We start from the raw sequence: 26,317 nt of genomic DNA, 5'->3' as shown, positions 1-26,317 counted from the left end.
TGTCTCAAATACCCATATTACTGAGTGACACGAGGCACTCAAATTATACTCCTAGAATGCTGGCAAGAACCCAGCTTATGAACTACAGCCTCTCCTCACTTAGTGACTTACTCGTTTACCGATGACTCAGACTTCCAACGGCCTCTCTGACCAGTATACATACCTAAATAATGTATATTAGAGCTGATTTCCTCTATTCTGTTTCTCACAATAAACAGTGCACTACTGTATCAACATATAAAAGTATACCAGAAATGTTACAAATGGTGCAAAGGTGACATTAAAACAATATCAAAGATGGGTGACACAAACCCACTACCATTATAGTATGTTCCCCGCTTAGCAACAAATTTGTTTATGAATCTGATCTTAGGAAAGGAACTCTGTCGTTAAGTGAGGAGAGAGAGTTATGTTTCTGGTGTTTCAACTTATGAATGAACTGTTTGTAACATAAAACAGTTTTCCCACTGAAAACAATAACACAAAGGGCAATTATATTTTACACACTTTCTTAATTGTGGACTGGCAGTCATAAAATCATAACTAGTTCTTTAGTAAATCATTATATGTGTAAAAGAGCATAATTCAGTATGGTAATCTATGTATCCTTTTGTAGTTTTGCTATAATCAAATTAACTTTTATGTGATACCCCATTTATAAAAGCAACTTTATGAGCAATGAAAATTCACTTTTATTATGCAACCAGTGCAGTTTGCCAAACAATTAAGATTCATAAAATGAGAAATAGAGTGTAGGTCATCCAAGATTACTATGGCTGTCAAGGCCCTGGAATGCATCTCTTGCATTGAGCAAAGGACACTACTGTATACCTAGAAAATACTGAAGGGAATACTAGTTCCAAGCCTCAAACTACTGCATTTCATTCACCAAAAGTTTATCCCTGTCTGACAGATAGATATGCAATTCTTTAAACACATAAAATTTAAATGCATCACTTACAGTGCCAGTTTCCATATTAACAGTGGACAGTGTGTGCTTCCTCCAATGATTTTCAAGTGGTTTGCGTTCTTGGCCTTCTAGTGGCTTGCTGTAGTCGTACTCATCTATGCGAATCTGAAGCAAGACATTTTCCTTACATTAATAATTTAACTAGTCTATAGCATCCTAAAATAATAGAAAATAAAGTAATTTTGAGATTTTTTTTTTAAAAGATCAACCATTTCTAATCAAGACTGAGTAACCCTTCCCTCATCCTCCAAAAAAAAGGCACATTTACAAATGCTCATTCATTCCCTAGCTACCTTTCACGAATGGCTGACATTAAAATTATCAAAAACATAACATCCCAACAGGTGCTACTTCCAATCTCCAAAACTCAAGTCTGGTTAAATGACTTACCTGGATCCCTTCAGAGATGTTGCCTTGCTTACACTCCACCACCATATCAAATCCCACAATGTATCATCTCATTACTCTGATCTAACATGCCTGTTCCATGTTCATGCACCTACCTCTAAACCTCCTTCATCACATCCTTCCAACCCTTCCTAAGTTATACCCTACACTACCTTCCATCCACCACAGATTTATACAGTATATACTGTCTTGGTCAATGACCTTGCTCTGTACTTTCTAAATGACCAAACCATCTCAACTACCCTTCCTCCACACTGAATTATACCTTTCATACCACCACCTTCAAATTTCTTCACTTCTTATTCTTTACACAATATTCACACCACAAACTGATCTCAAACACATCTCTGTCACTTCTAGTCTCTTTGTTGCAACATTTAAATATAATGTGACACCTATACAGAAATTCTGCCATCACTATACTAATACCTTTTTTCCAATGTAACATTTGTTTTTCCAGACTTTTCAATACTCAAGCTAACTGCTTGACCCACTCCCAAAGATCTAAATATATTCACTTCCTCCATAATATAGTATTATCTTAGGACATGAAAAAAGGTGCCACTTTATTTCTTAAGTGTGGAGAAACATATACAGTGGACTTATGATATTAATTCATTCCAGAAGTCTGTTCAAGTGCCATTACCGAACGAATTTGTTCCCATAAGGAATATTGTAAATTAGATTAGTCCGTTTCAGACCCCCAAAAATACACGTACAAAAGCACTTACAAAAATACACTTACATAATTGTTCGAGTTGGGAGTTGATCGTAAGGCAGGGGTCAACTGTATACCACATAAGACAAGAAATTTAAGTTTCTTACCCCATACGTTATTTTTTATATCTCCTGCTTGCACAATACTTTTAATCTCGCTAAGGCTGCAATATCAACTGACAGGCTTAATTAATTTTCTGTGACTTAGAGTCTTAAGATCCCTCTCAATATTTTTTAACAATTGCTCTCTTTTCTTGCTATATTTTTCCAGTAACAAACTTGGAATTTATTCGTAAAATATCCATGAATAATTTCATAAATTGTTTATGAAGATTATACCCAAGCTGGAACCAAAGAGTGATACTTGACGTGCCAAGCCATTCTGATACTTCTTATTTTACTAACATGTCTCTCCTTCCTCTTTTAAAGCTAGTCTTGGATCCAAATGTACATTAATAATGTTATTATTACATTCATGGAGGCAGTAGGATGGTAGACAGCAACCACCAAGGGAGGTACTAACGTCCTGCCAAGTGAGTGTGAAACAAGCCTGTAATTATTTTACATGATGGTAGGATTGCTGGTCTTTTTTCTGTATCATAAACATGCAAGGTTTCAAGTACATCTTGCTACTTCTGCTTATATTTAGGTCACATTACACATGCATGTACAAGCATATATATACACACCCCTCTTGGTTTTCTTCTATTTTTTTACTAGTTCTTGTTCTGGTTTATTTCCTATCTCCATGGAGAAGGGGAACAGAATTCTTCCTTCTTAAGCCATGCGTGTTGCAAGAGGTGACTAAAATGCAGGGAGCAATGGGCTAGTAACCCCTTCTCCTGTATACATTAACTAAATTTGTAAAGAGAAACTTTCGTTTTTCTTCTTGAGCCACCCTGCTTCGGTGGGATACGGCTGGTGTGTTGGAAGAAGAAGAAACATTCAAGGTTTCAGGTATGTCTTGCTACTTCTAATTACTCTTAGGTCACACTACACATACATGTACAAGCATGTATATACACATCCTTCTGGGGTTTCTCCTATTTTCTTATCAGTTCTTCTTGTTTATTTCCTCTTTTATCTCCATGGGGAAGTAGAACAGAATTCTTCCTATGTAAGCCATGTGTGTTGTCAGAGGCAACTAAAATGCCATATATTATTAAATTTAAAAGAAGAGAAACTTTTTCTTTTGGGGGGGAAAGGGGGGGGAAGCCAGCCTCAGTAGGATATGGCCAGTTTGTTGAAAGAAGATTATTCCATTCATGGGGGAACACTAAACCCACAGGGGTCATACAGTCTGGGGATTGGGAGGTAATCAGGTTTGATCCAAGGGAAAAGTAGATCCAATTCCTTGAATCAAGAGCCCCTGACCAGCATTGAGAAACCTTCATTGAGGGGAAGGGTCCAAATGTATAAATCTTTTCCAATAGTGTATCATCTTAATTCTTACTCACAGTAGCATCATGAATACCATCTTAATTCTTACTCACAGTAGTATCATGAATACCATCTTAATTCTTACTCACTGTAGCATCACAAAACCTAATTCTCAATTCTATATTGTCAATCTGACAGCAGTGATTCTAAGCCGTCCAATCGCTTCCTCATACTTTATATTTTTGTTAAACACCTCAAGATCACTTTCTTGTTTGCCTAAAGAGATATACATTTCTATTTTTTATATATATTTGTAACTGTGATGGTAGGATTACTGGTGTCATTTTTTCTGTCTCAAACATGCAAGATTTCAGGTACGTCTTGCTACTTCTACTTACACTTAGGTCACAATACACATACATGTACAAGCATATATATACACACCCCTCTGGGTTTTCTGCTATTTTCTTTCTAGTTCTTATTCTTGTTTATTTCCTCTTATCTCCATGGGGAAGTGGAACAGAATTCTTCCTCCGTAAGCCATGCGTGTTGTAAGAGGCGACTAAAATGCCGGGGGCAAGGGGTTAGTAACCCCTTCCCTTGTATAAATTACTAAATTTAAAAAGAGAAACTTTCGTTTTTCTTTTTGGGCCACCCTGCCTTGGTGGGATACGGCCAGTTTGTTAAAAAAAAAAAAAAAAAACTGTAACTATCTTTGCAGTCCTCAATTAGTTAACTATTATATTTCTTTTTTTTTTTCTCTAGTGTATGCAGTCTATAATAGTTAGTGCAATACAATCCAAAGTTAAGTACTACTGTTTTGACCCCCCCTCCCTTTTTTTTTACTGTCTAGCATTAGTGCAAAAACTGTTAGGTGCTACTGATATACCAAGTCTTAATAGTTCATTATATTTTTATTACTACTCATACAATTTGTTTATAGTGTTATTACTTGCCTAAATTTTGTGATTAAAGTCAAATCTTACTTTTTAAATTTTTATTTAAGACCATTTTTACTATCTCTTCACTTTATATATTTTTTTTTTTTATCATCACACTGGCCGATTCCCACCAAGGCAGGGTGGCCCGAAAAAGAAAAACTTTCACCATCATTCACTCCATCACTGTCTTGCCAGAAGGGTGCTTTACACTACAGTTTTTAAACTGCAACATTAACACCCCTCCTTCAGAGTGCAGGCACTGTACTTCCCATCTCCAGGACTCAAGTCCGGCCTGCCGGTTTCCCTGAACTCCTTCATAAATGTTACTTTGCTCACACTCCAACAGCACGTCAAGTATTAAAAACCATTTGTCTCCATTCACTCCTATCAAACACTCTCACGCATGCCTGCTGGAAGTCCAGGCCCCTCGCACACAAAACCTCCTTTACCCCCTCCCTCCAGCCTTTCCTAGGCCGACCCCTACCCCGCCTTCCTTCCACTACAGACTGATACACTCTTGAAGTCACTCTGTTTTGCTCCATTCTCTCTACATGTCCGAACCACCTCAACAACCCTTCCTCAGCCCTCTGGACAACAGTTTTGGTAATCCCGCACCTCCTCCTAACTTCCAAACTATGAATTCTCTGCATTATATTTACACCACACATTGCCCTCAGACATGACATCTCCACTGCCTCCAGCCTTCTCGCTGCAACATTCATCACCCATGCTTCACACCCATATAAGAGCATTAGTAAAACTATACTCTCATACATTCCCCTCTTTGCCTCAAAGGACAAAGTTCTTTGTCTCCACAGACTCCTAAGTGCACCACTCACCCTTTTCCCCTCATCAATTCTATGATTAACCTCATCTTTCATAGACCGATCCGCTGACACGTCCACTCCCAAATATCTGATTACATTCACCTCCTCCATACTCTCTCCCTCCAATCTGATATCCAATCTTTCATCACCTAATCTTTTTGTTATCCTCATAACCTTACTCTTTCCTGTATTCACTTTTAATTTTCTTCTTTTACACACCCTACCAAATTCATCCAGCAATCTCTGCAACTTCTCTTCAGAATCTCCCAAGAGCACAGTGTCATCAGCAAAGAGCAACTGTGACAACTCCCACTTTATGTGTGATTCTTTATCTTTTAACTCCACGCCTCTTGCCAAGACCCTCACATTTACTTCTCTTACAACCCCATCTATAAATATATTAAACAACCACGGTGACATCACACATCCTTGTCTAAGGCCTACTTTTACTGGGAAATAATTTCCCTCTTTCCTACATACTCTAACTTGAGCCTCACTATCCTCGTAAAAACTCTTCACTGCTTTCAGTAACCTACCTCCTACACCATACACCTGCAACATCTGCCACATTGCCCCCCTATCCACCCTGTCATACGCCTTTTCCAAATCCATAAATGCCACAAAAACCTCTTTAGCCTTATCTAAATACTGTTCACTTATGTTTCACTGTAAACACCTGGTCCACACACCCCCTACCTTTCCTAAAGCCTCCTTGTTCATTTGCTATCCTATTCTCCATCTTACTCTTAATTCTTTCAATAATAACTCTACCATACACTTTACCAGGTATACTCAACAGACTTATCCCCCTATAATTTTTGCACTCTCTTTTGTCCCCTTTGCCTTTATACAAAGGAACTATGCATGATCTCTGCCAATCCCTAGGAACCTTACCCTCTTCCATACATTTATTAAATAATTGCACCAACCACTCCAAAACTATATCCCCACCTGCTTTTAACATTTCTATCTTTATCCCATCAATCCCGGCTGCCTTACCCCCTTTCATTTTACCTACTGCCTCACGAACTTCCCCCACACTCACAACTGGCTCTTCCTCACTCCTACAAGATGTTATTCCTCCTTGCCCTATACACGAAATCACAGCTTCCCTATCTTCATCAACATTTAACAATTCCTCAAAATATTCCCTCCATCTTCCCAATACCTCTAACTCTCCATTTAATAACTTTCCTCTTCTATTTTTAACTGACAAATCCATTTGTTCTCTAGGCTTCCTTAACTTGTTAATCTCACTCCAAAACTTTCTTATTTTCAACAAAATTTGTTGATAACATCTCACCCACTCTCTCATTTGCTCTCTTTTTACATTGCTTCACCACTCTCTTAACCTCTCTCTTTTTCTCCATATACTCTTCCCTCCTTGCATCACTTCTACTTTGTAAAAACTTCTCATATGCTAACTTTTTCTCCCTTACTGCTCTCTTTACATCATCATTCCACCAATCGCTCCTCTTCCCTCCCGCACCCACTTTCCTGTAACCACAAACTTCTGCTGAACACTCTAACACTACATTTTTAAACCTACCCCATACCTCTTCGACCCCATTGTCTATGCTCTCATTAGCCCATCTATCCTCCAATAGCTGTTTATATCTTACCCTAACTGCCTCCTCTTTTAGTTTATAAACCTTCACCTCTCTCTTCCCTGATGTTTCTATTCTCCTTGTACCCCATCTACCTTTTACTCACAGTGTAGCTACAACTAGAAAGTGATCTGATATATCTGTGGCCCCTCTATAAACATGTACATCCTGAAGTCTACTCAACAGTCTTTTATCTACCAATACATAATCCAACAAACTACTGTCATTTCGCCCTACATCATATCTTGTATACTTATTTATCCTCTTTTTCTTAAAATATGTATTACCTATAACTAAACCCCTTTCTATACGAAGTTCAATCAAAGGGCTCCCATTATCATTTACACCTGGCACCCCAAACTTACCTACCACACCCTCTCTAAAAGTTTCTCCTACTTTAGCATTCAGATCCCCTACCACAATTACTCTCTCACTTGGTTCAAAGGCTCCTATACATTCACTTAACATCTCCCAAAATCTCTCTCTCTCCTCTACATTCCTCTCTTCTCCAGGTGCATACACACTTATTATGACCCACTTTTCACATCCAACCTTTACTCTAATCCATATAATCCTTGAATTTACACATTAATATTCTCTTTTCTCCTTCCATAACTGATCCTTCAACATTACTGCTACCCATTCCTTTGCTCTAACTCTCTCAGATACTCCAGATTTAATCCCATTTATTTCCCCCCACCGAAACTCCCCTACCCCCTTCAGCTTTGTTTCGCTTAGGGCCAGGACATCCAACTTCTTTTCATTCATAACATCAGCAATCATCTGTTTCTTGTCATCCGCACTACATCCACGCACATTCAAGCATCCCAGTTTTATAAAGTTTTTCTTCTCTTTTTTAGTAAATGTCTACAGGAGAAGGGGTTACTAGCCCATTGCTCCCGGCATTTTAGTCGCCTCATACGACACGCATGGCTTACAGAGGAAAGATTCTTTTCCACTTCCCCGTGGACAATAGAAGAAATAAAGAAGAACAAGAGCTATTTAGAAAAAGGGGAAAACCTAGATGTATGTATATATATATGCATGTGCATGTCTGTGAAGTGTGACCAAAGTGTAAGTAGGAGTAGCAAGATATCCCTGTTATCTAGCGTGTTTATGAGACAGAAAAAGAAATCAGCAATCCTACCATCATGCAAAACAGTTACAGGTTTCTGTTTCACAGTCATCTGGCAGGACGGTACTACTACCTATATTTGTTGTATTATTATTACGTACTTGTTTAGTATCTGTGTAATCTGTAGAATGGTTTTTTTGCTACTTATACTTTGTACTGCTGGCATAAGCTCTCATATCACCTTCAGTACAATATTGATTCCTAACAGTTGTGCAATATTGATTTACTACTTGTTATAGGCATTATATTAACAGGTAGTAGTATCTTTATACTATTTATACACTTAATCTTACATTAGTCATATGATTGCAGACATCGATCCTGACATTAACCTGTTATTAAATGACACACAATCCTAACAACAATTGCCTTTACTACACTGTTAGTCAGGCTAAGACACTACTCAGTGCCAACAATAACATAACTGTATTCAATTATAATGTCAAATCAATAAGCAAGCACTATGATGACCTCCAAGCACTACTCAATTCTTTAAATGTCAGTATGTCTATCATTACTCTCACTGAAACATGGCTAAAACATGATGTTACAAACATCTATTCCATACCTGGCTACATGGCCATACACAAATGTAGGCCAGACCAATTAGGAGGTGGAACGGCTATGCATGTATACTACTCTGATGAACCAGAATGTATAAATTCTACTTGCACAAGGGATGAACATGGTGAGTATAGAATTGCTAAATTTAAATCCAAAGACCTTACAAAACCTCTAACAGTTGGAGCAATTTTCAGAGTTCCTCACTCCAATATTTACTCTTTTGGTGAAAAACTAAGAAACCTAATAACTAGTGCAGAAATGAAAAACACCCCCTGATACTTACAGGGGACTTCAATGTAAATCTCATCCATGACCATGACCCACAAGTGACTGAATTCATAAACATTATGTACAGCTGCTTACTTCTACCAACAATAACAAAACCTACAAGAATACCAAAACAAATGCCTCATTAGAAGACCATATCTGGACAAACACTATATCCCCATTAAAAGCAGCATAATCACAGATAACACCACTGACCACTATCCCATCTTTCTCATAACCAACTCGCGTAAATTGCCCCAGGACACAACTAAGATCACCTTCCGACTACATGACGAGTCATCTGTTAATAACTTTATTTCAGCATTAAGTGACACTGACTGGCAAAACGAGAGCTAGCTGACAACTTCCATACTAATGAATGTATTAATATTAAAAAAAAAAAAAAATATATAACATGCATTGCCTAATAAAAACTAAGCAGATCACAGCGAAGAGACTAAACAGCCCCTGCCTTACAAGCAGCATCCTCAAATCTATTGATAAAAAACATCTATATGAAAAACAGTACAGAATGGGTTTAATAACAAAGGATCTTACAAAACGTTACTCGTCAATACCAACCAATCTAATAAGGAGATCCCAAAAACTGTATTATGAAAACAGATTTCATGACATAAAAGGCAATATGAAAAAGACCTGGAAAACCTTATCTGAAATTCTAGGATCTAAAAAGCTGTCACAAAACAGAATGATTAACTTAACTAAACCAGAAGACCCTCTCCTTCAGCCAACCGATACTGCCAACAAACTTAATGTTTTTCTCCACCGTAGGAACAAAACTACCAAGTAAAATCCCAAGCTCAAACATTCAAACAAAAGACTAAGTCACTGGCAAGTACCCAAATACTCTATTTTTAGCCCCAACAAACCCTACTGAAATCTCGATTATCATCAAAACACTAAAAAACAAGGCAGGAAACCTAAGCAACTTACCACCACCCACGTATAAAAAAAGCTTCTCATGTTGTCACCAATTATTGCAACTCTTTTTAACAAATCCACTGAATCTTCCATTTTCCCATCCATACTCAAGACAGCAAGAGTCACCCCAATCCTCAAAGGAGGTGATCCAACTGAACTGAACAACTATAGGCCTATATCAAACCTGCCCCTACTATCTAAAATCTTCAAAAATTAATTCACAAACAAGTCTATCATTACTTCGTATCCAAAAACATACTCAACCCTTGTCAGTTTGGGTTCAGACCGTAAAAGAGTACTAATGATGCTATTATACATATGCTTGAACTAATATATTCTGCACTTGAGAAAAATGAATTTCCCCTGGGACTTTTCATAGACTTAAGAAAGCTTTTCATACAGTTGACCATGACCTTTTGCACCAAAAACTCGAACATTACGGGGTCAGAGGATGCACTCTCAATTACCTAAAATCTCATCTTCACAACAGAACCCAGTATGTATACACAAATGGAGCAAGCTCCATTACACAACCTATTCTTGTTGGGGTCCCACTGGGAAGTATCCTTGGCCCACTTCTCTTTCTCATTTACATCAATGACCTACCAAATACATCTAATCTCCTTAAACCCATTTTATCTGCAGATGACAACTTATGTCTTCTCTCACCCAAACCCAGCTATACTAACAGACACTGTAAATGCTGAAATGCTAAAAATATCTACTTGGATGATTACCAACATACTCTCAATATTGACAAAACCTGTTTCATGCTTTTTGGAAACAAGAGCTTCAAATGTACAGCTAAACATATTGATAAATGGTTCACCTATTTCTAGACAGACAGAGGGCAAATTTCTAGGTCTCCACCTTGACTGCAGTCTCAGATTTCAGACACACATACAGCAAATTTCCAACAAAGTCTCCAAAGCAGTAGGCATCCTTTCAAAGATACGGTACTATGTACCCCAATCAGCTCTTCTAGCTTTGTACCACTCTCCAATAACCCTTATCTCACCTATGGTATTTGTGCTAGGAGCTCAACCACAGCAAATCACCTTAAGCCTTTAATAACCCAACAAAAAGCTGCAGTGTGATTGATTACTAACTCCTGCATTAGACAACACACCACCTCTTTTCAAAAGTATTAACTTGCTTAATATACAAAACATCCACACTTATTACTGTGCCTACTACATACACAGAACACTATAATCAAATGTAAACCCTCCTCTCAAACTCCTTGATAGCTATAACAGAACACACAACCATAATAGGAGGCACAAATCACTCTTCGATATCCCTCATGTCCATCTCTCCCTATGTAAAAATGCTATGCACGTAAAAGGCCCGAAGATCTGGAACTCATTGCCAGAACACACTAAAGGATCCCTGTCTGCAAATCAGTTTAAGGCCCTACTAAGAAATCACCTCATCACACAAAATTAACCAGACAAACCGTACCTAATCACTACCAGTTACTCAAAAGCTACTCACATTGTGCTGATGAATGCTCAACCACTTACTCACTACTTCAACATTAGGATGTCTAAATTTCATTGTTTTAAATAGTACCAAACTGTAATACATCATAATGTAAACTGTTTTTAAACTGTTCCATTGTAATACCAAATTTCATTGTTTTAAATAGTACTAAGCTGTAATACATCATATTTTAAATTATTTAAACTTGTTCCATTGTAATACTGTAATCTTTATAAACTAATTCAATAGTGTAATAATTCTATACTAGACTTATCAAAGCCATGTAGCATTACCTAATAGAATATTCAATTCTCTTGTACTTACTGTAACACATCTAATGACCAAATGAACTATTATTGCCTTCCTAATCTTAAGTTAATCTTTAAGTTTGCCTGAAATGCTCTGCATACAAAGGGGCTTCTGGCATGTACACCCAACTATTATATTCCTCTGTACAACCACGTATCATGTCTAAATAAACAACTTAATCTTAATCATAAATACCATCTTAATTCTTTGATAGTTTTTGAAACAGCACAAGATTTCGAAGCTACTTTAGTTTGCTAACTTCATTCAAATTTATGAAACTTTGCATTCTAGTTTTTAAAACAAGTAGATATAGCATATGCCTAGGTAGTAGGTTGGTAGACAGCAACCACCCAGGGAGGTACTACCATCCTGCTAAGTGAATGTAAAACGGAAGCCTGTAATTGTTTTACATGATGGTAGGAATGCTGATGTCTTTTTGCAGTCTCAAACACGAAAGATTTCAGGTACGTCTTGCTACTTCTACTTACATTTAGGTTACACTACACATATATGTACAAGCATATATACACACACACCTCTCTCTTTTTTCTATTTTCTTACTAGTTCTTGTTTATTTCCTCCTATCTCCATGGGGAAGTGGGACAGAATTCTTCCTCAGTGAGCCATGCGTGTCGTAAGAGGTGCCTAAAGTGCTGGGAGCAAGGGGCTAGTAACCCATTCTCCTGTTTACATTGCTAAAGTTAAAAAGAGAAACTTGTTTTTCTTTTTGGGTCACCCTGCCTCAGCGGAATACGGCCAGTTTGTTGAAAGACGATGACTAACATTCGTGCACATTCATTTCTAATTTCTATGCTGATTTGTATTTTACCTTAAAATCTTCACGAGCATGAGCACCACGAGACTCCTTGCGAGCCTCTGCTGAGAATATTGTCTGGATGGCATTGGACATAAGGTTCTGAAGTTCAAGGGTCTCAACCAAGTCAGTGTTCCATATTATCCCACGATCAACCAACTGAAACACACCAATTATTTATTGTTAATATTACTTGAACAAAATTTTTTGTCTCTGATCATGTTAGTACAGTACATCAAAATGTAATTGCATCAGCATGTAGCAAAAATATAACATTAGCAACAACTTATTTAATCTGAATTAATTTACTGATACATCACAAAGATTAACACATTATAATACTTATGTTAGTTAAATATCAACGTAAGTAAGTTCACAATTAATAAAATACAGTGGATAAATTAAAGTGATGATTACTAAGCAGGAAAAGGACAACTTCAATCAAGAAAGAAATGTTGAACATTCCATGAACAGATCAGTCAGCACAGTTGGATAGGTCAAGTTCAGCTGTATAATTTACATAGTACCAGAACCAGTGCTTTTAATATGAGGATGCTAACAATAATTTGCTACTATCATTACCCTTTTCAACAAACACTCTGATACTACTGGATCAATACCAACTGCAGCTTATGTGACAAATTTACCATCACATAACAATCACAATATAAAGAATACATTTAAGTCCATAGGATGAAGTCCAAAACCATAGCTATAATATTTTCCAAGTCACAAGCAAGAAGTCACACTATTTAGCCATCAGAGATGGACATAAGTCTATGAATTGAAGTCCAAACTGTATCCATAATTTGTTTCAAGTTAAGGGTGGCAAGTCACAGCAACTTTTCACAAAAGGGAAAAATCTTTCTGTTACTGAAGCTGAAAATGAAATGCTGGGTTTCAAGTCATACACTAGTATGCTAAAATCCCCACCATTATAATGTGGCACAGTGCTTGGGGAACTTCCCTGGATGGAATATTTATGTTTCAACAATTTATTTATGTAGATTTCTGCAGGTTGAGGAAAATAATCCCTAGCATTCCACTACTGTACTTAACCCTTTCAGGGTCGAGAGGCCCTCTCCTAAACTTGTTCTCAGGGTTAAAAAAAAAAAAAAAAAAAAAAAAAAAAAAAAAAAAAAAAAAAAAATTTCTTATGAAAAGATAGAGAATCTTTTCCCGATCATAATGACACCAAAAGTATGAAATTTGATGGAAAACTTACGGAATTATGCTCCTGTGAAGTTAGCGGTCTCGACAATGTTTACACATCGGCGATTTCGCTGACTTTGAGCTCTATTTTCGGCCAATTCCACTGTACTAGTCGACAAAAATCGTAACTATTTGGCTAGAACTCCATTTTTTCTATCAAATGAGTACAAGAAACCACCCATTTACCGATTTCAACTATTCAATACAGTGGTCAGAAATTAGCAATTTTGCCAATTTCACGCAAATTTCAAAAGATGCCAGTTTCCAAATAGGGTCCAGAATAAACAAGACAGACATTCCTGGCACTAAAATACCATTTCCTCTGTTCATTAGTCACGTCCCCAGGCTCCTCTTACATTTCTTTTGCTTTCCACTTTGAATTTTTATTCTCAGAAAAAATAGAAGATTTACTGTTATGCAGACTACTGCATTAGTGTAGAAAAGTTATAAATAATATCGGCGCACTTGTGAAAGAATATTAGACTCACCAGTTGATGTGTATTGGACGCGTGGCATGATTTGCTTACTTTTGAACTTTGGCAAAAATCGAACATTTCTGCTACTTTGAGCTCATTTACAAGGTACTTTTCATTGTAAAACCAATCAAAATCATCTCAATTTCTGTAATATGTCTTCCATTCCATAAAATGAGACCAGGAAAACTAGAATACAACCATAAATATCATACGAAAATGCAGCGCAAACACGGTCAGTTTTTTTTTTTTTCTCATTATGCACTGTGTGCTGCAGGATTTTTTTTATACTGTGCACACTAACCACAGAGACCCATTCTTTCATATGTAGGCCTACCAGCTTTCTCTCGCTAGATTTGAAGGCGCTAGAATTTAGGCATATTAGTACGTCAATAACTCTGGTGCATAAGCTGTACTAGTACGTTGGAAACCCTGAAAGGGTTAAAATCGTGTTAGACAAACTCAAGAACTTATGGGAAAAATAGGGTTACATTCCTGGGAGCCCCGAAAAAGCCAAACAGCTTTTTTTCTAGACCTCCAGAGCTTACAAAAATAAAAGTGAATATGTAATTGTAGTTCATTGTCGTGATGTATTATGTTGTTATTACTGATTAAGATTACAAATGCAACAGAAATAATAGTATGTCTTACCTTAAATTGTAGGTGCTGGTGCTTGTGGATGATTGTGGAGAGTGGAGAGTTATGCTGTGGCTCAATTCTGTAATGGATTTCTGTTCTGTTTTACCCCACAGTACATTATACAACTGACAGTAAGGCAGCAGCTGCTCTAAACACTGTTTCAGGGTCCTCTTCAGTGAAGAAGTCAAATTTTAAGTCAGTAAATCAGTCAAGGCAGTAAGTCAGCCAGTCAAGTCAGTCAATCAGTAATATTGTCAGTCAGTAATAGTCAGTTAGTAATACAGTCAGTTAGTAATACAGTCAGTTAGTAATACAGTCAGTTAGTAATACAGTCAGTAATACAGTCAGTCAGTAATACAGTCAGTCAGTAATACAGTCAGTCAGTAATAGTCAATCAGTAATATTGTCAGTCAGTAACACAGTAATACAGTCAGTCATTGATGTAAGTCAGTAAATCAGTCAAGTCAGTAATACAGTCAGCCAGTAAGTCAGTCAATAAATCAGTCAGAAAGTCAGTCACTAAATCAGTCAAGTCAGTAAGGCAGTCAAACAGTCATCACACAAATTCATATTTACCTCATTCTTTTTATATGCACAGAGATGCTTCATTACGGCCACTAGCTATCTCTTGTCTAATATTTCTATTTTCTTCGTAAGACTTAAATGCTTCAACCTTTTCTTGCCACTTTCAGCAACACTTGTATGCCTACTGGGTGCCATGATTGCTTGGCATATTTAACCGTTTCGGTCGTATATAAACGTCTTACAAGCCACCGTATTTGACGTATATATACTCAAAAATTCTAGCGGCTTCAAATTAAGCAGGAGAAAGCTGGTAGGCCCACATGTGAGAGAATGGGTCTGTGTGGTCAGTGTGCACCGTATAAAAAAAATCCTGCAGCACGCAGAGCATAACAAGGAAAAAAAAACTCCGACTGTTTTTTTTTTTTGGATTAAAACGCTGACTTTGTGGTGAATTTTCGTATAGTATTTATGGTTGTACTCTCGTTTTCTTGGTCTCATTTGATAGAATGAAAAAAATGTTATAGAAATAGAGGTGATTTTGATTGGTTTTACTATGAAAAGAACCTTGAAATGGAGCTCAAAGCAGGGGAAATGTTTGATTTTTGCCGATGTTCAAAAGTAAACAAATGATGTCATTCTCCATGAATGGGTTGACATTATTTATACAATTATTACAATACTGCAGTAGTCTGCATAACAATAAATCTTCTATTTTTTGCTTGAATAAAAATTTAAAATAGAAAGAAAGAGTAATATCAGAGGGGCCTGGAGACATGACTGATGAACAAAGAAAATGTTATTTTAGAGCCAGGAATGTCTGCATTGTTCATTCTGGATCCTATTTTGAAATTGGCATATTTTTTAATTTGCATGAAATTGGCCAAATTGCAAATTTCTGATCATGTTATTGGGTAGTTGAAATCGATAAATGGGCAGTTTCTTGTACTCAATCGATAGAACAAATGGAGTTCTAAAGAAATAGCTATGAGTTTGGTCGACTGGAACAATGGAATTAGCCGAAAATAGGGCTCAAAGTGGGTGAAATTGCCAATTCATTAATATCGCCAAGGTTGCTAACTTCGTGAGAGCATAATTCCGCAAATTTTCCATCAAATTTTTTTTTTTGTATCATTACCATCGGGAAAAGATTCTCTATCATTTCATAAGAAAAAATAATTTTTTTTTTTTTTTTCAAAAATTTTTCAACACCAGAAGACACCTCAGGATTTGGGGTTTTGACAGTCAAGGGGTTAAGATATGGCAAGAAAAAGATATAAACTCCAAACAGAGGATGGTACATATCTCTCGGGTGACGTGCTCAAAATTTTTTCCCCTCCCGTGAATTGTGTTAATTTTACGAAGTATTATAAAAAAACATGCCGCAATTCTTGAAACGTGCTATAACCAAAATGTGCCAGACAAAACCGTGTTAAACGATGGTCTACTGTACTCCTGCAAGAGTACTAAATAATTAAGTATAATCTCTAACCTGAAAGTGTAATTAGCAATGATTACTGGCACATGTGCAATATTTGTCATGATATACAATAAAATATTGATATTTAGCATCTTACCTTAATGTCATTCAATTGAGGCCATAAAGCAGCAATTTTATCACAGCCTCTTTTCAGTACTTCACCAGTTCGGAACACAGCAGCATGACTCTGCATGGTTTTCTGCATTGTGGATCGTATTTCTGCAGTGAACATACTGCCTTTGGAAAACCTCAGCTTATCAATGTTGGCCACTGATGCCTCACCAGCATTCTGTAGAAGTCACCCGCAACCATTACTAATGAACTAATGCCAAGACAACAGTACACTTGTCTCTCTTTTTGTTAAGGGTCTTACAAGCTTTGTGTAGGAATGTTTCACAGATATTAGCTAGGTAATGCAAAGTATTTCAGGCTGAAACTAAAGCTACAGTAAAATTAAGAAAATTACAAACTGGATGTAAAAAATACAGTATAGGCAGGCCCCAACTTACAGTGCTTTGTTTTACAGTTTCGCTAATACGTATGTATTTCAATTATACCCATTCTTCACTTATTCAGGCTTCCTACAATAAGCATTCACCACTCACTATAAGCTAAGCAAAAAAATATTTTAAGATAAGTAATACGCGTAATGCCTATGCATTTTTTAGGCCTAGCTCTATTGCTCACTTAATATACGAGTGTAAACATGTTATCAAGCTTTTTGTATGCATCTGAAAGTGAAAAAAGATTATCTTTCACTTTACAGTGGTAGCCCAGAACCTAACCTGCTGTATAAATGGGGCCCCGCCTGTACAGTAAATGGAAAGTGACTGATCAAAATTAAACAGGAAATGGGTGCAAAGTCCAGATCTCAGCATTCAAATGCTGTTTGTTTATATTGATGCAAAGCTTTTGAATCTTCAAACTTTATTTCTTGTCATAAATACATGTACAGTGCCCAATTAATATTCATAAATACACAAAGGCTGTGGAAAAAAAGGCCTTTTACATATATGTTACATCAGAATTGGAATATGCTGTTGTAATGTGGTGTCTGCATCTAAAAAACGTATGGATAAAATAGAAAAAAATACAAAAACATGCTACAAAATGGTTTACAAGCTTAAAAAAAATAAGTTATAAACACAGAAAAAAATGGTTGATAGTAGGAAAGGAAGAGGCAAGCCTTGCAGGTACACAAGGACAAAAGCCAACAAATGGGAATAAAAACATGGATAGCAGAAGATCCTTTTAATATGTTTCACCCAAGGCTGGGCTTATCAAGTACTTGAGATAAAAGCCCAATCTTGGGCAAAATGTTGTATTGAAAGGATCCTCTGCTACCAGTGCCTTTATTCCCAAGTATGCCTGCATTGTGTATGCAAATCATAAAATGATGAAATGCAAATTTCTTGGCACCAACAGAGAAATGATGAGGCCACAATAATCGAATGAGTGCATTACAAATTTTTCTGTACTAAGACCAAACAATAACCATGCCAAAATTTGTGTGTTGGCCTGGAGTTTTATGACTCGCTTGCTGTAAGTTTAATCCCCACTCGTACCGTGTTTTCTTTTTTTTTCAATAGTCATACCTTGCTTTAAGTGTGTTTCGCCAACACAGCGCTTTTCAGTTACGTATTACGTTTATTATCATTGGCACTTGCCTTGCTCTTAAGATGGTTTGTGGTGGTGATGCACACATCAACCAACTCTGAGCTAAAATGCAGTAATTTATTAAGTGCATGTTAGTCTAGCGTTAATATGCAATTAAAAAATTATTGCATTCTCTGGAACGTAACTCTGGTATTAGGGAGGTATGACTGTATCTAATATTACAATGTACTGTCTGGAAATAATTTCATGATAAAGAACTCACAGGAGATAGCTCTTTGATGGCATCACCAGGCTTGTTCTCCTGGGATATCGTGTGGGCACAAGCTCGACCAAACACCACAAGATCAAGAAGAGAGTTGGCTCCCAGACGGTTGGCTCCATGGACAGAGGCACATCCTGCTTCACCTGCAGCATAAAGACCAGGCACAATCTTGTCTCCTTGTCCATCATATGTAATAACCTGTGCAAAATATAAGCAATTATATTATTATTATTATTATTATTATAAATATATACAAAACGTATGAAATTCATTACATTCTTATACTTATAGCTGAATTAAAGGGAAGAGCACTCTCCTGTCAAAAATTCCTATTACGGTAATAATTCACAAAATTCTGTAGAGGATTGTTTTCTCTAGGTAATTTATATATTGATCTAATGGCATAATGCTAGACAAGCCACACCCCACTTTTTAATTTGATTATTTGTTTATATACATATGCATCACCATGGGAAAGTGGAACAGAATTCTTCCTCCGTAAGCCATCTGTGTCGTAAGAGGCAACTAAAATACCAGGAGCAAGGGGCTAGCAACCCCTTCTCCTGTATACATTACTAGGGTTAAAAAGAGAAACTTTTGTTTTTCTTTTTGGGCCACCCTGCTTCAATGGGATATGGCCAGTTTGTTGAAAGAAAGAATACACGTGCATGAGTGTGTAAAGGTAGAAAGTTGAAAGTGAACATAGAAAAGAGTAAGGTGTTGAGGGTATCAAATGATTTAGATGGATATCAAATTGGAGAGGAGGAGTATGAAAGAAGTAAATGTTTTCATATATTTGGGAGCTGACGTGTCAGCGGATGGATGTATGAAGGACGAGGTTAACCACAGAATTGATGAAGGAGAAAAGGCGAGTGGTGCATTGAGGTATATGTGGAGACAGAAAACATTATCAATGGAGGCAAAAAAAGGAATATATGAAAGTATAGTGGTACCAACACTCTTATATGGGTGTGAAGCTTGGGTTGTAAATGCTGCAGCGAGGAGGTGGCTGGACGCAGTGGAGATGTCCAATGCATGCTGTAAATATTATGCAGAGATTTCGGAGTGTGGAAATTAGGAGATGGTGTGGAGTTAATAAAAGTATTAGTCAGAGGGCTGATGAGGGCTTGTTGAGGTGCTTTGGTCATTTAGATAGAATGGATCCAAGTAGACTGACATGAAGAGCGTATAAATCTGTAGGGGAAGGAAGGCGGGGTAGGGGTTGTCCTCGAAAAGTTTGGAGGGAGGGGATAAAGGAGGTTTAGTGAGCGAGGGGCTTGGACTTTCAGCAAGCATGTTAGATAGGAGTAAATGGAGACGAATGGTATTTGGGACTTGACGAGCTGTTGGAATGTGAGCAGGGTAATATTTAGTGAAGGTATTCAGGGAAACCGGTATTTTTATATAGCCAGACTTGAGTACTGGAAATGGGAAGTACAATGCCTGCACTTTAAAAGAGGGGTTTGGGATATTGGCAGTTTGTAGGGATATGTTGTGTATCTTTATACATATATGCTTCTAAACTGTTGTGTTCTGGGCACCTCTGCAAAAAGTGATTATGTATGAGTGAGGTGAAAGTGTTGAATGATGATGAAAGTATTTTCTTATTGGGGATTTTCTTTCTTTTTGGGTCACCCTGCCTCTGTGGGAGATGGCCGACTAGAAGCTCTAGTGAATCCAGACACTACAATATCACAAACTGTTGTCTGTTGGAGAAAATTGGGAAGGTATGCAAAAGAAAGAATTAACAAGTCAACACAGAAAAAGCAAGGTGATGAGATAAACAAGACAGTGAAAGATTGGATATTAGATTAAAGAGAGTGTGAATGATGTAAATGTACAGTATTAAAATATTTGAGCCAGACAATGGGTCTACAATAGATGAGATAGTGTTTTGAGGCATCTGTGGAAAAAAAATAAAAAAAGAGGTTTAACTACGCAGGTGAAATGGAGAATGTACAAGAATGTACATGGGTGAAAGTCATAGTTTTAAACGTCGCAGCGAGCAGGTGGTTAAAGGCAGCGGAGATGTTATGTTTACGAGCAATGTGTGATATGAATGTTATAAAGAGGATCCTGAATCTAGAAACTGGAAGACAGTATGGGGTTACTAAAAGTATAATTTATAGAGTGAGGTTGGGCATGATGAATTAGTTTGGGCATTAAGAGAGGACAGTGTAGACTAGGATGACCAAGAGGATGTATAAATCTGGTGTGGAAGGAAATTAGGGGGTTGTTCCAGGAAAGGTTGGAGAGAGGGAAGTAAAGGAAGTTTTGAATACTGGGAAGTAGAGGTAAGTGAGGAAACTGGTTAGCTGGACTTAAGTCCTGGGGGTGGGAAGTAGTGACTGCACTCTGAAGATACCTGACAGGCACTGAATGAATGATGGTAAATGTGTTTCCTTTTCTGTCAACTCACTTTGTGAGTTAACTGGTATGGTAAAAGAAAATCTACTGTTCATTTTTAATTTCAGGGTCAAGCCACACTAAGAGAAAATGGGCAGTGAAAAAAAAAACCTGCAAATTTTGAAATTTGTCTACAGATGTCCTTCAATAAATACCATCGAAGCTCATGAATCAAGATGACATTAATTTGTGGGAAATTAGTTGTATCTGCATGCCTGTGCAAAGACATTGATAGTGTAAATGATGGTGAAAGTTTCTTCCCTTTTTTTTTTTGTCACCCTGCTTTGGTGGGAGATGACCAGCATGTTAAAAAAAAAAAAAAAGGATATAATCCTCTTCTTTACCGTGACAATTAACAAACCTGTCCTTTGTAATTGGTTGGAATACCACCCATGTTGTAGTGGACTGTGGGAAGTACAGGGATGGGCTCACGAGTTACATCTACACCAGCAAAGATCATGGCTGTCTCTGAAATACCTGGCAACCTTTGTGCCAGCTGATCTGGAGGCAGATGGTGGAGCTGAAAGAAGAAAATATACCATTACTACCATATACTTTTGTAAATTTTGCTGGTTAATTGGATTTTTCACTATGGTTACAAATTTCTTCTGTGTTTTATGTTTCAAATGCAAAGAATCCTGCATAGTTATTGTACAATAGCAGTTATAATTGTCAGTGAAGATTTATAAAATATTTCCTCGAGTTTTCCAGGTGTTAAATCTAGCAAACAAGGTAAACCTGCTAAAGTATCTATAAAGTATCTAAATTTTTTTTTTTTTTCAACAAGTTGGTCGTCTCCCACCGAGGCAGGGTGACCCAAAAAAGGAAGAAAATCCCCAAAAAGAAAATGCTTTCATCATCATTCAACACTTTCACCACACTCACACATAATCACTGTTTTTGCAGAGGTGCTCAGAATACAACAGCTTAGAAGCATATACGTATAAAGATACACAACATATCCCTCCAAACTGCCAATATCCCAAACCCCTCCTTTAAAGTGCAGGCATTGTACTTCCCATTTCCAGGACTCAAGTCCGACTATATGAAAATAACCGGTTTCCCTGAATCCCTTCACTAAATATTACCCTGCTCACACTCCAACAGATCGTCAGGTCCCAAGTACCATTCGTCTCCATTCACTCCTATCTAACACGCTCACGCACGCTTGCTGGAAGTCCAAGCCCCTTGCCCACAAAACCTCCTTTACCCCCTCTCTCCAACCCTTTCGAGGACGACCCCTACCTCGCCTTCCTTCCCCTATAGATTTATATGCTTTCCATGTCATTCTACTTTGATCCATTATCTCTAAATGACCAAACCACCTCAACAACCCCTCTTCTGCCCTCTGACTAATGCTTTTATTAACTCCACACCTTTTCCTAATTTCCACACTCTGAATTTTCTGCATAATATTTACACCACACCCTTAGACAGGACATCTCCACTGCCTCCAACCGTCTCCTCGCTGCTGCATTTACCACCCAAGCTTCACACCCATATAAGTGTGTTGGTACTACTATACTTTCATACATTCCCTTCTTTGCCTCCATAGATAACGTTTTTTGACTCCACATATACCTCAATGCACCACTCACCTTTTTTCCCTCATCAATTCTATGATTAACCTCTTCCTTCATAAATCCATCCGCCGACACGTCAACTCCCAAGTATCTGAAAACATTCACTTCTTCCATACTCCTCCTCCCCAATTTGATATCTAATTTTTCTTTATCTAAATCATTTGATACCCTCATCACCTTACTCTTTTCTATGTTCACTTTCAACTTTCTACCTTTACACACATTCCCAAACTCATCCACTAACCTTTGCAATTTTTCTTTAGAATCTCCCATAAGCACAGTATCATCAGCAAAAAGTAACTGTTAATTCCCATTTTGAATTTGATTCCCCATAATTTAATCCCACCCCTCTCCCGAACACCCTAGCATTTACTTCTTTTACAACCCCATCTATAAATATATTAAACAACCATGGTGACATTACACATCCCTGTCTAAGACCAACTTTTACCAGGAAGTAGTCTCCCTCTCTTCTACACACCCTAACCTGAGCCTCACTATCCTCATAAAAAGTATCTAAATACATATCAAAATATCTACACACAGCTCAAACACCTTTCATTAAAATTACTGCATATGCAGTCACAGGATGGTAGATGGCAATGTAACCTACAGATATCACGGTGCTTTATGCTTGACATGTCAGTATTTCAATGCTTAGTTACATTTATGGTATACCATAAACTAAAAGAGGAGGCAGTTAGGGTAAGATATAAACAGCTATTGGAGGATAGATGGGCTAATGAGAGCATAGGCAATGGGGTCGAAGAGGTATGGGGTAGGTTTAAAAATGTAGTGTTAGAGTGTTCAGCAGAAGTTTGTGGTTACAGGAAAGTGGGTGCAGGAGGGAAGAGGAGCGATTGGTGGAATGATGATGTAAAGAGAGTAGTAAGGGAGAAAAAGTTAGCATATGAGAAGTTTTTACAAAGTAGAAGTGATGCAAGGAGGGAAGAGTATATGGAGAAAAAGAGAGAGGTTAAGAGAGTGGTGAAGCAATGTAAAAAGAGAGCAAATGAGAGAGTGGGTGAGATGTTATCAACAAATTTTGTTGAAAATAAGAAAAAGTTTTGGAGTGAGATTAACAAGTTAAGAAAGCCTAGAGAACAAATTGATTTGTCAGTTAAAAATAGGAGAGGAGAGTTATTAAATGGAGAGTTAGAGGTATTGGGAAGATGGAAGGAATATTTTGAGGAATTGTTAAATGTTGATGAAGATAGGGAAGCTGTGATTTCGTGTATAGGGCAAGGAGGAATAACATCTTGTAGGAGTGAGGAAGAGCCAGTTGTGAGTGTGGGGGAAGTTCGTGAGGCAGTAGGTAAAATGAAAGGGGGTAAGGCAGCCGGGATTGATGGGATAAAGATAGAAATGTTAAAAGCAGGTGGGGATATAGTTTTGGAGTGGTTGGTGCAATTATTTAATAAATGTATGGAAGAGGGTAAGGTACCTAGGGATTGGCAGAGAGCATGCATAGTTCCTTTGTATAAAGGCAAAGGGGATAAAAGAGAGTGCAAAAATTATAGGGGGATAAGTCTGTTGAGTGTACCTGGTAAAGTGTATGGTAGAGTTATAATTGAAAGAATTAAGAGTAAGACGGAGAATAGGATAGCAGATGAACAAGGAGGCTTTAGGAAAGGTAGGGGGTGTGTGGACCAGGTGTTTACAGTGAAACATATAAGTGAACAGTATTTAGATAAGGCTAAAGAGGTCTTTGTGGCATTTATGGATTTGGAAAAGGCGTATGACAGGGTGGATAGGGGGGCAATGTGGCAGATGTTGCAAGTGTATGGTGTAGGAGGTAGGTTACTGAAAGCAGTGAAGAGTTTTTACGAGGATAGTGAGGCTCAAGTTAGAGTATGTAGGAAAGAGGGAAATTTTTTCCCAGTAAAAGTAGGCCTTAGACAAGGATGTGTGATGTCACCGTGGTTGTTTAATATATTTATAGATGGGGTTGTAAGAGAAGTAAATGCGAGGGTCTTGGCAAGAGGTGTGGAGTTAAAAGATAAAGAATCACACACAAAGTGGGAGTTGTCACAGCTGCTCTTTGCTGATGACACTGTGCTCTTGGGAGATTCTGAAGAGAAGTTGCAGAGATTGGTGGATGAATTTGGTAGGGTGTGCAAAAGAAGAAAATTAAAGGTGAATACAGGAAAGAGTAAGGTTATGAGGATAACAAAAAGATTAGGTGATGAAAGATTGAATATCAGATTGGAGGGAGAGAGTATGGAGGAGGTGATCGTATTCAGATATTTGGGAGTGGACGTGTCAGCGGATGGGTCTATGAAAGATGAGGTGAATCATAGAATTGATGAGGGAAAAAGAGTGAGTGGTGCACTTAGGAGTCTGTGGAGACAAAGAACTTTGTCCTTGGAGGCAAAGAGGGGAATGTATGAGAGTATAGTTTTACCAACGCTCTTATATGGGTGTGAAGCGTGGGTGATGAATGTTGCAGCGAGGAGAAGGCTGGAGGCAGTGGAGATGTCATGTCTGAGGGCAATGTGTGGTGTGAATATAATGCAGAGAATTCGTAGTTTGGAAGTTAGGAGGAGGTGCGGGATTACCAAAACTGTTGTCCAGAGGGCTGAGGAAGGGTTGTTGAGGTGGTTCGGACATGTAGAGAGAATGGAGCGAAACAGAATGACTTCAAGAGTGTATCAGTCTGTAGTGGAAGGAAGGCGGGGTAGGGGTCGGCCTAGGAAGGGTTGGAGGGAGGGGGTAAAGGAGGTTTTGTGTGCGAGGGGCTTGGACTTCCAGCAGGCATGCGTGAGCGTGTTTGATAGGAGTGAATGGAGACAAATGGTTTTTAATACTTGACGTGCTGTTGGAGTGTGAGCAAAGTAACATTTATGAAGGGATTCAGGGAAACCGGCAGGCCGGACTTGAGTTCTGGAGATGGGAAGTACAGTGCCTGCACTCTGAAGGAGGGGTGTTAATGTTGCAGTTTTAAAAACTGTAGTGTAAAGCACCCTTCTGGCAAGACAGTGATGGAGTGAATGATGGTGAAAGTTTTTCTTTTTCGGGCCACCCTGCCTTGGTGGGAATCGGCCGGTGTGATAATAAAAAAAAATAAAAAAAATAACCATACACTTTATCTAGTATACTTATGAGGCTTATTGCTCTATAATTCATACATTCACTCTTGCTCCCCCTTTTTTTTACCTTATACAAAGGAACTAGGCATGATTGCTGCCAATCTTCAGGTGTCTTCCCTCTTTTAGTTTTTTTTTTCTTTTATATCAATGCCATCTTCTGCCAAGGCAGGGCAACTCAAAGAAAGAAAAAATCCCTACATTTATCCAATCATGGTCTTGTCAAAAATTCAGATTACAGTGGACCCTCGACCAGCGATGGCATCGATTAACGATAAATCTGACTAGCGATACATTTTATCGCAAAAATTTTGCCTCGATTAGCGCTAAAAAACTCGACCAACACTATTCGTTCCATCTGAGACGCGTCCACTTCTGGCCAGTGTTTACAAGCCAGCCAGCCACCGCGGTAGCTTCCAAGCATACAATCGTAACATTTCATATTATCACAGCCTTTTTAGTGATTGCACCTGCAAAATAAGTCACCATGGGCCCCAAGAAAGCTTCTAGTGCCAACCCTACAGCAAAAAGGGTGAGAATTACTATGGATATGAAGAAAGAGATCATTGCTAAGCATGAAAGTGGAGTGCATGTCTCCGAGCTGGCCAGGCTGTACACAAAACCCCAATCAACCATCGCTACTATTGTGGCCAAGAAAACGGCAATCAAGG

The 26,317-nt window shown here is 37.9% G+C and overlaps 1 protein-coding gene across 1 annotated transcript in view; it reads right to left on the bottom strand.

Moving 5' to 3' along the window:
- SdhA (succinate dehydrogenase, subunit A (flavoprotein)) overlaps positions 1–26,317 on the bottom strand; it is an 88,951-nt gene that overhangs the window by 26,979 nt on the left and 35,655 nt on the right. Inside the window, exons 9-13 of the mRNA XM_070100020.1 lie at positions 21,339–21,497; positions 18,572–18,769; positions 16,790–16,981; positions 12,382–12,525; positions 962–1,075 (exon numbers count right to left, since the gene is read on the bottom strand). Of these exons, the coding sequence (XP_069956121.1) occupies positions 962–1,075; positions 12,382–12,525; positions 16,790–16,981; positions 18,572–18,769; positions 21,339–21,497 (807 nt within the window). The remainder of the gene's footprint in view (positions 1–961; positions 1,076–12,381; positions 12,526–16,789; positions 16,982–18,571; positions 18,770–21,338; positions 21,498–26,317) is intronic.

This window comes from Cherax quadricarinatus, chromosome 71 (genome assembly GCF_038502225.1).
Source record: "Cherax quadricarinatus isolate ZL_2023a chromosome 71, ASM3850222v1, whole genome shotgun sequence".
NCBI lineage: Eukaryota > Metazoa > Arthropoda > Malacostraca > Decapoda > Parastacidae > Cherax > Cherax quadricarinatus.
Note: the sequence above shows the minus strand (reverse complement) of the source record. Positions and strands in the feature narration are given on the sequence as shown.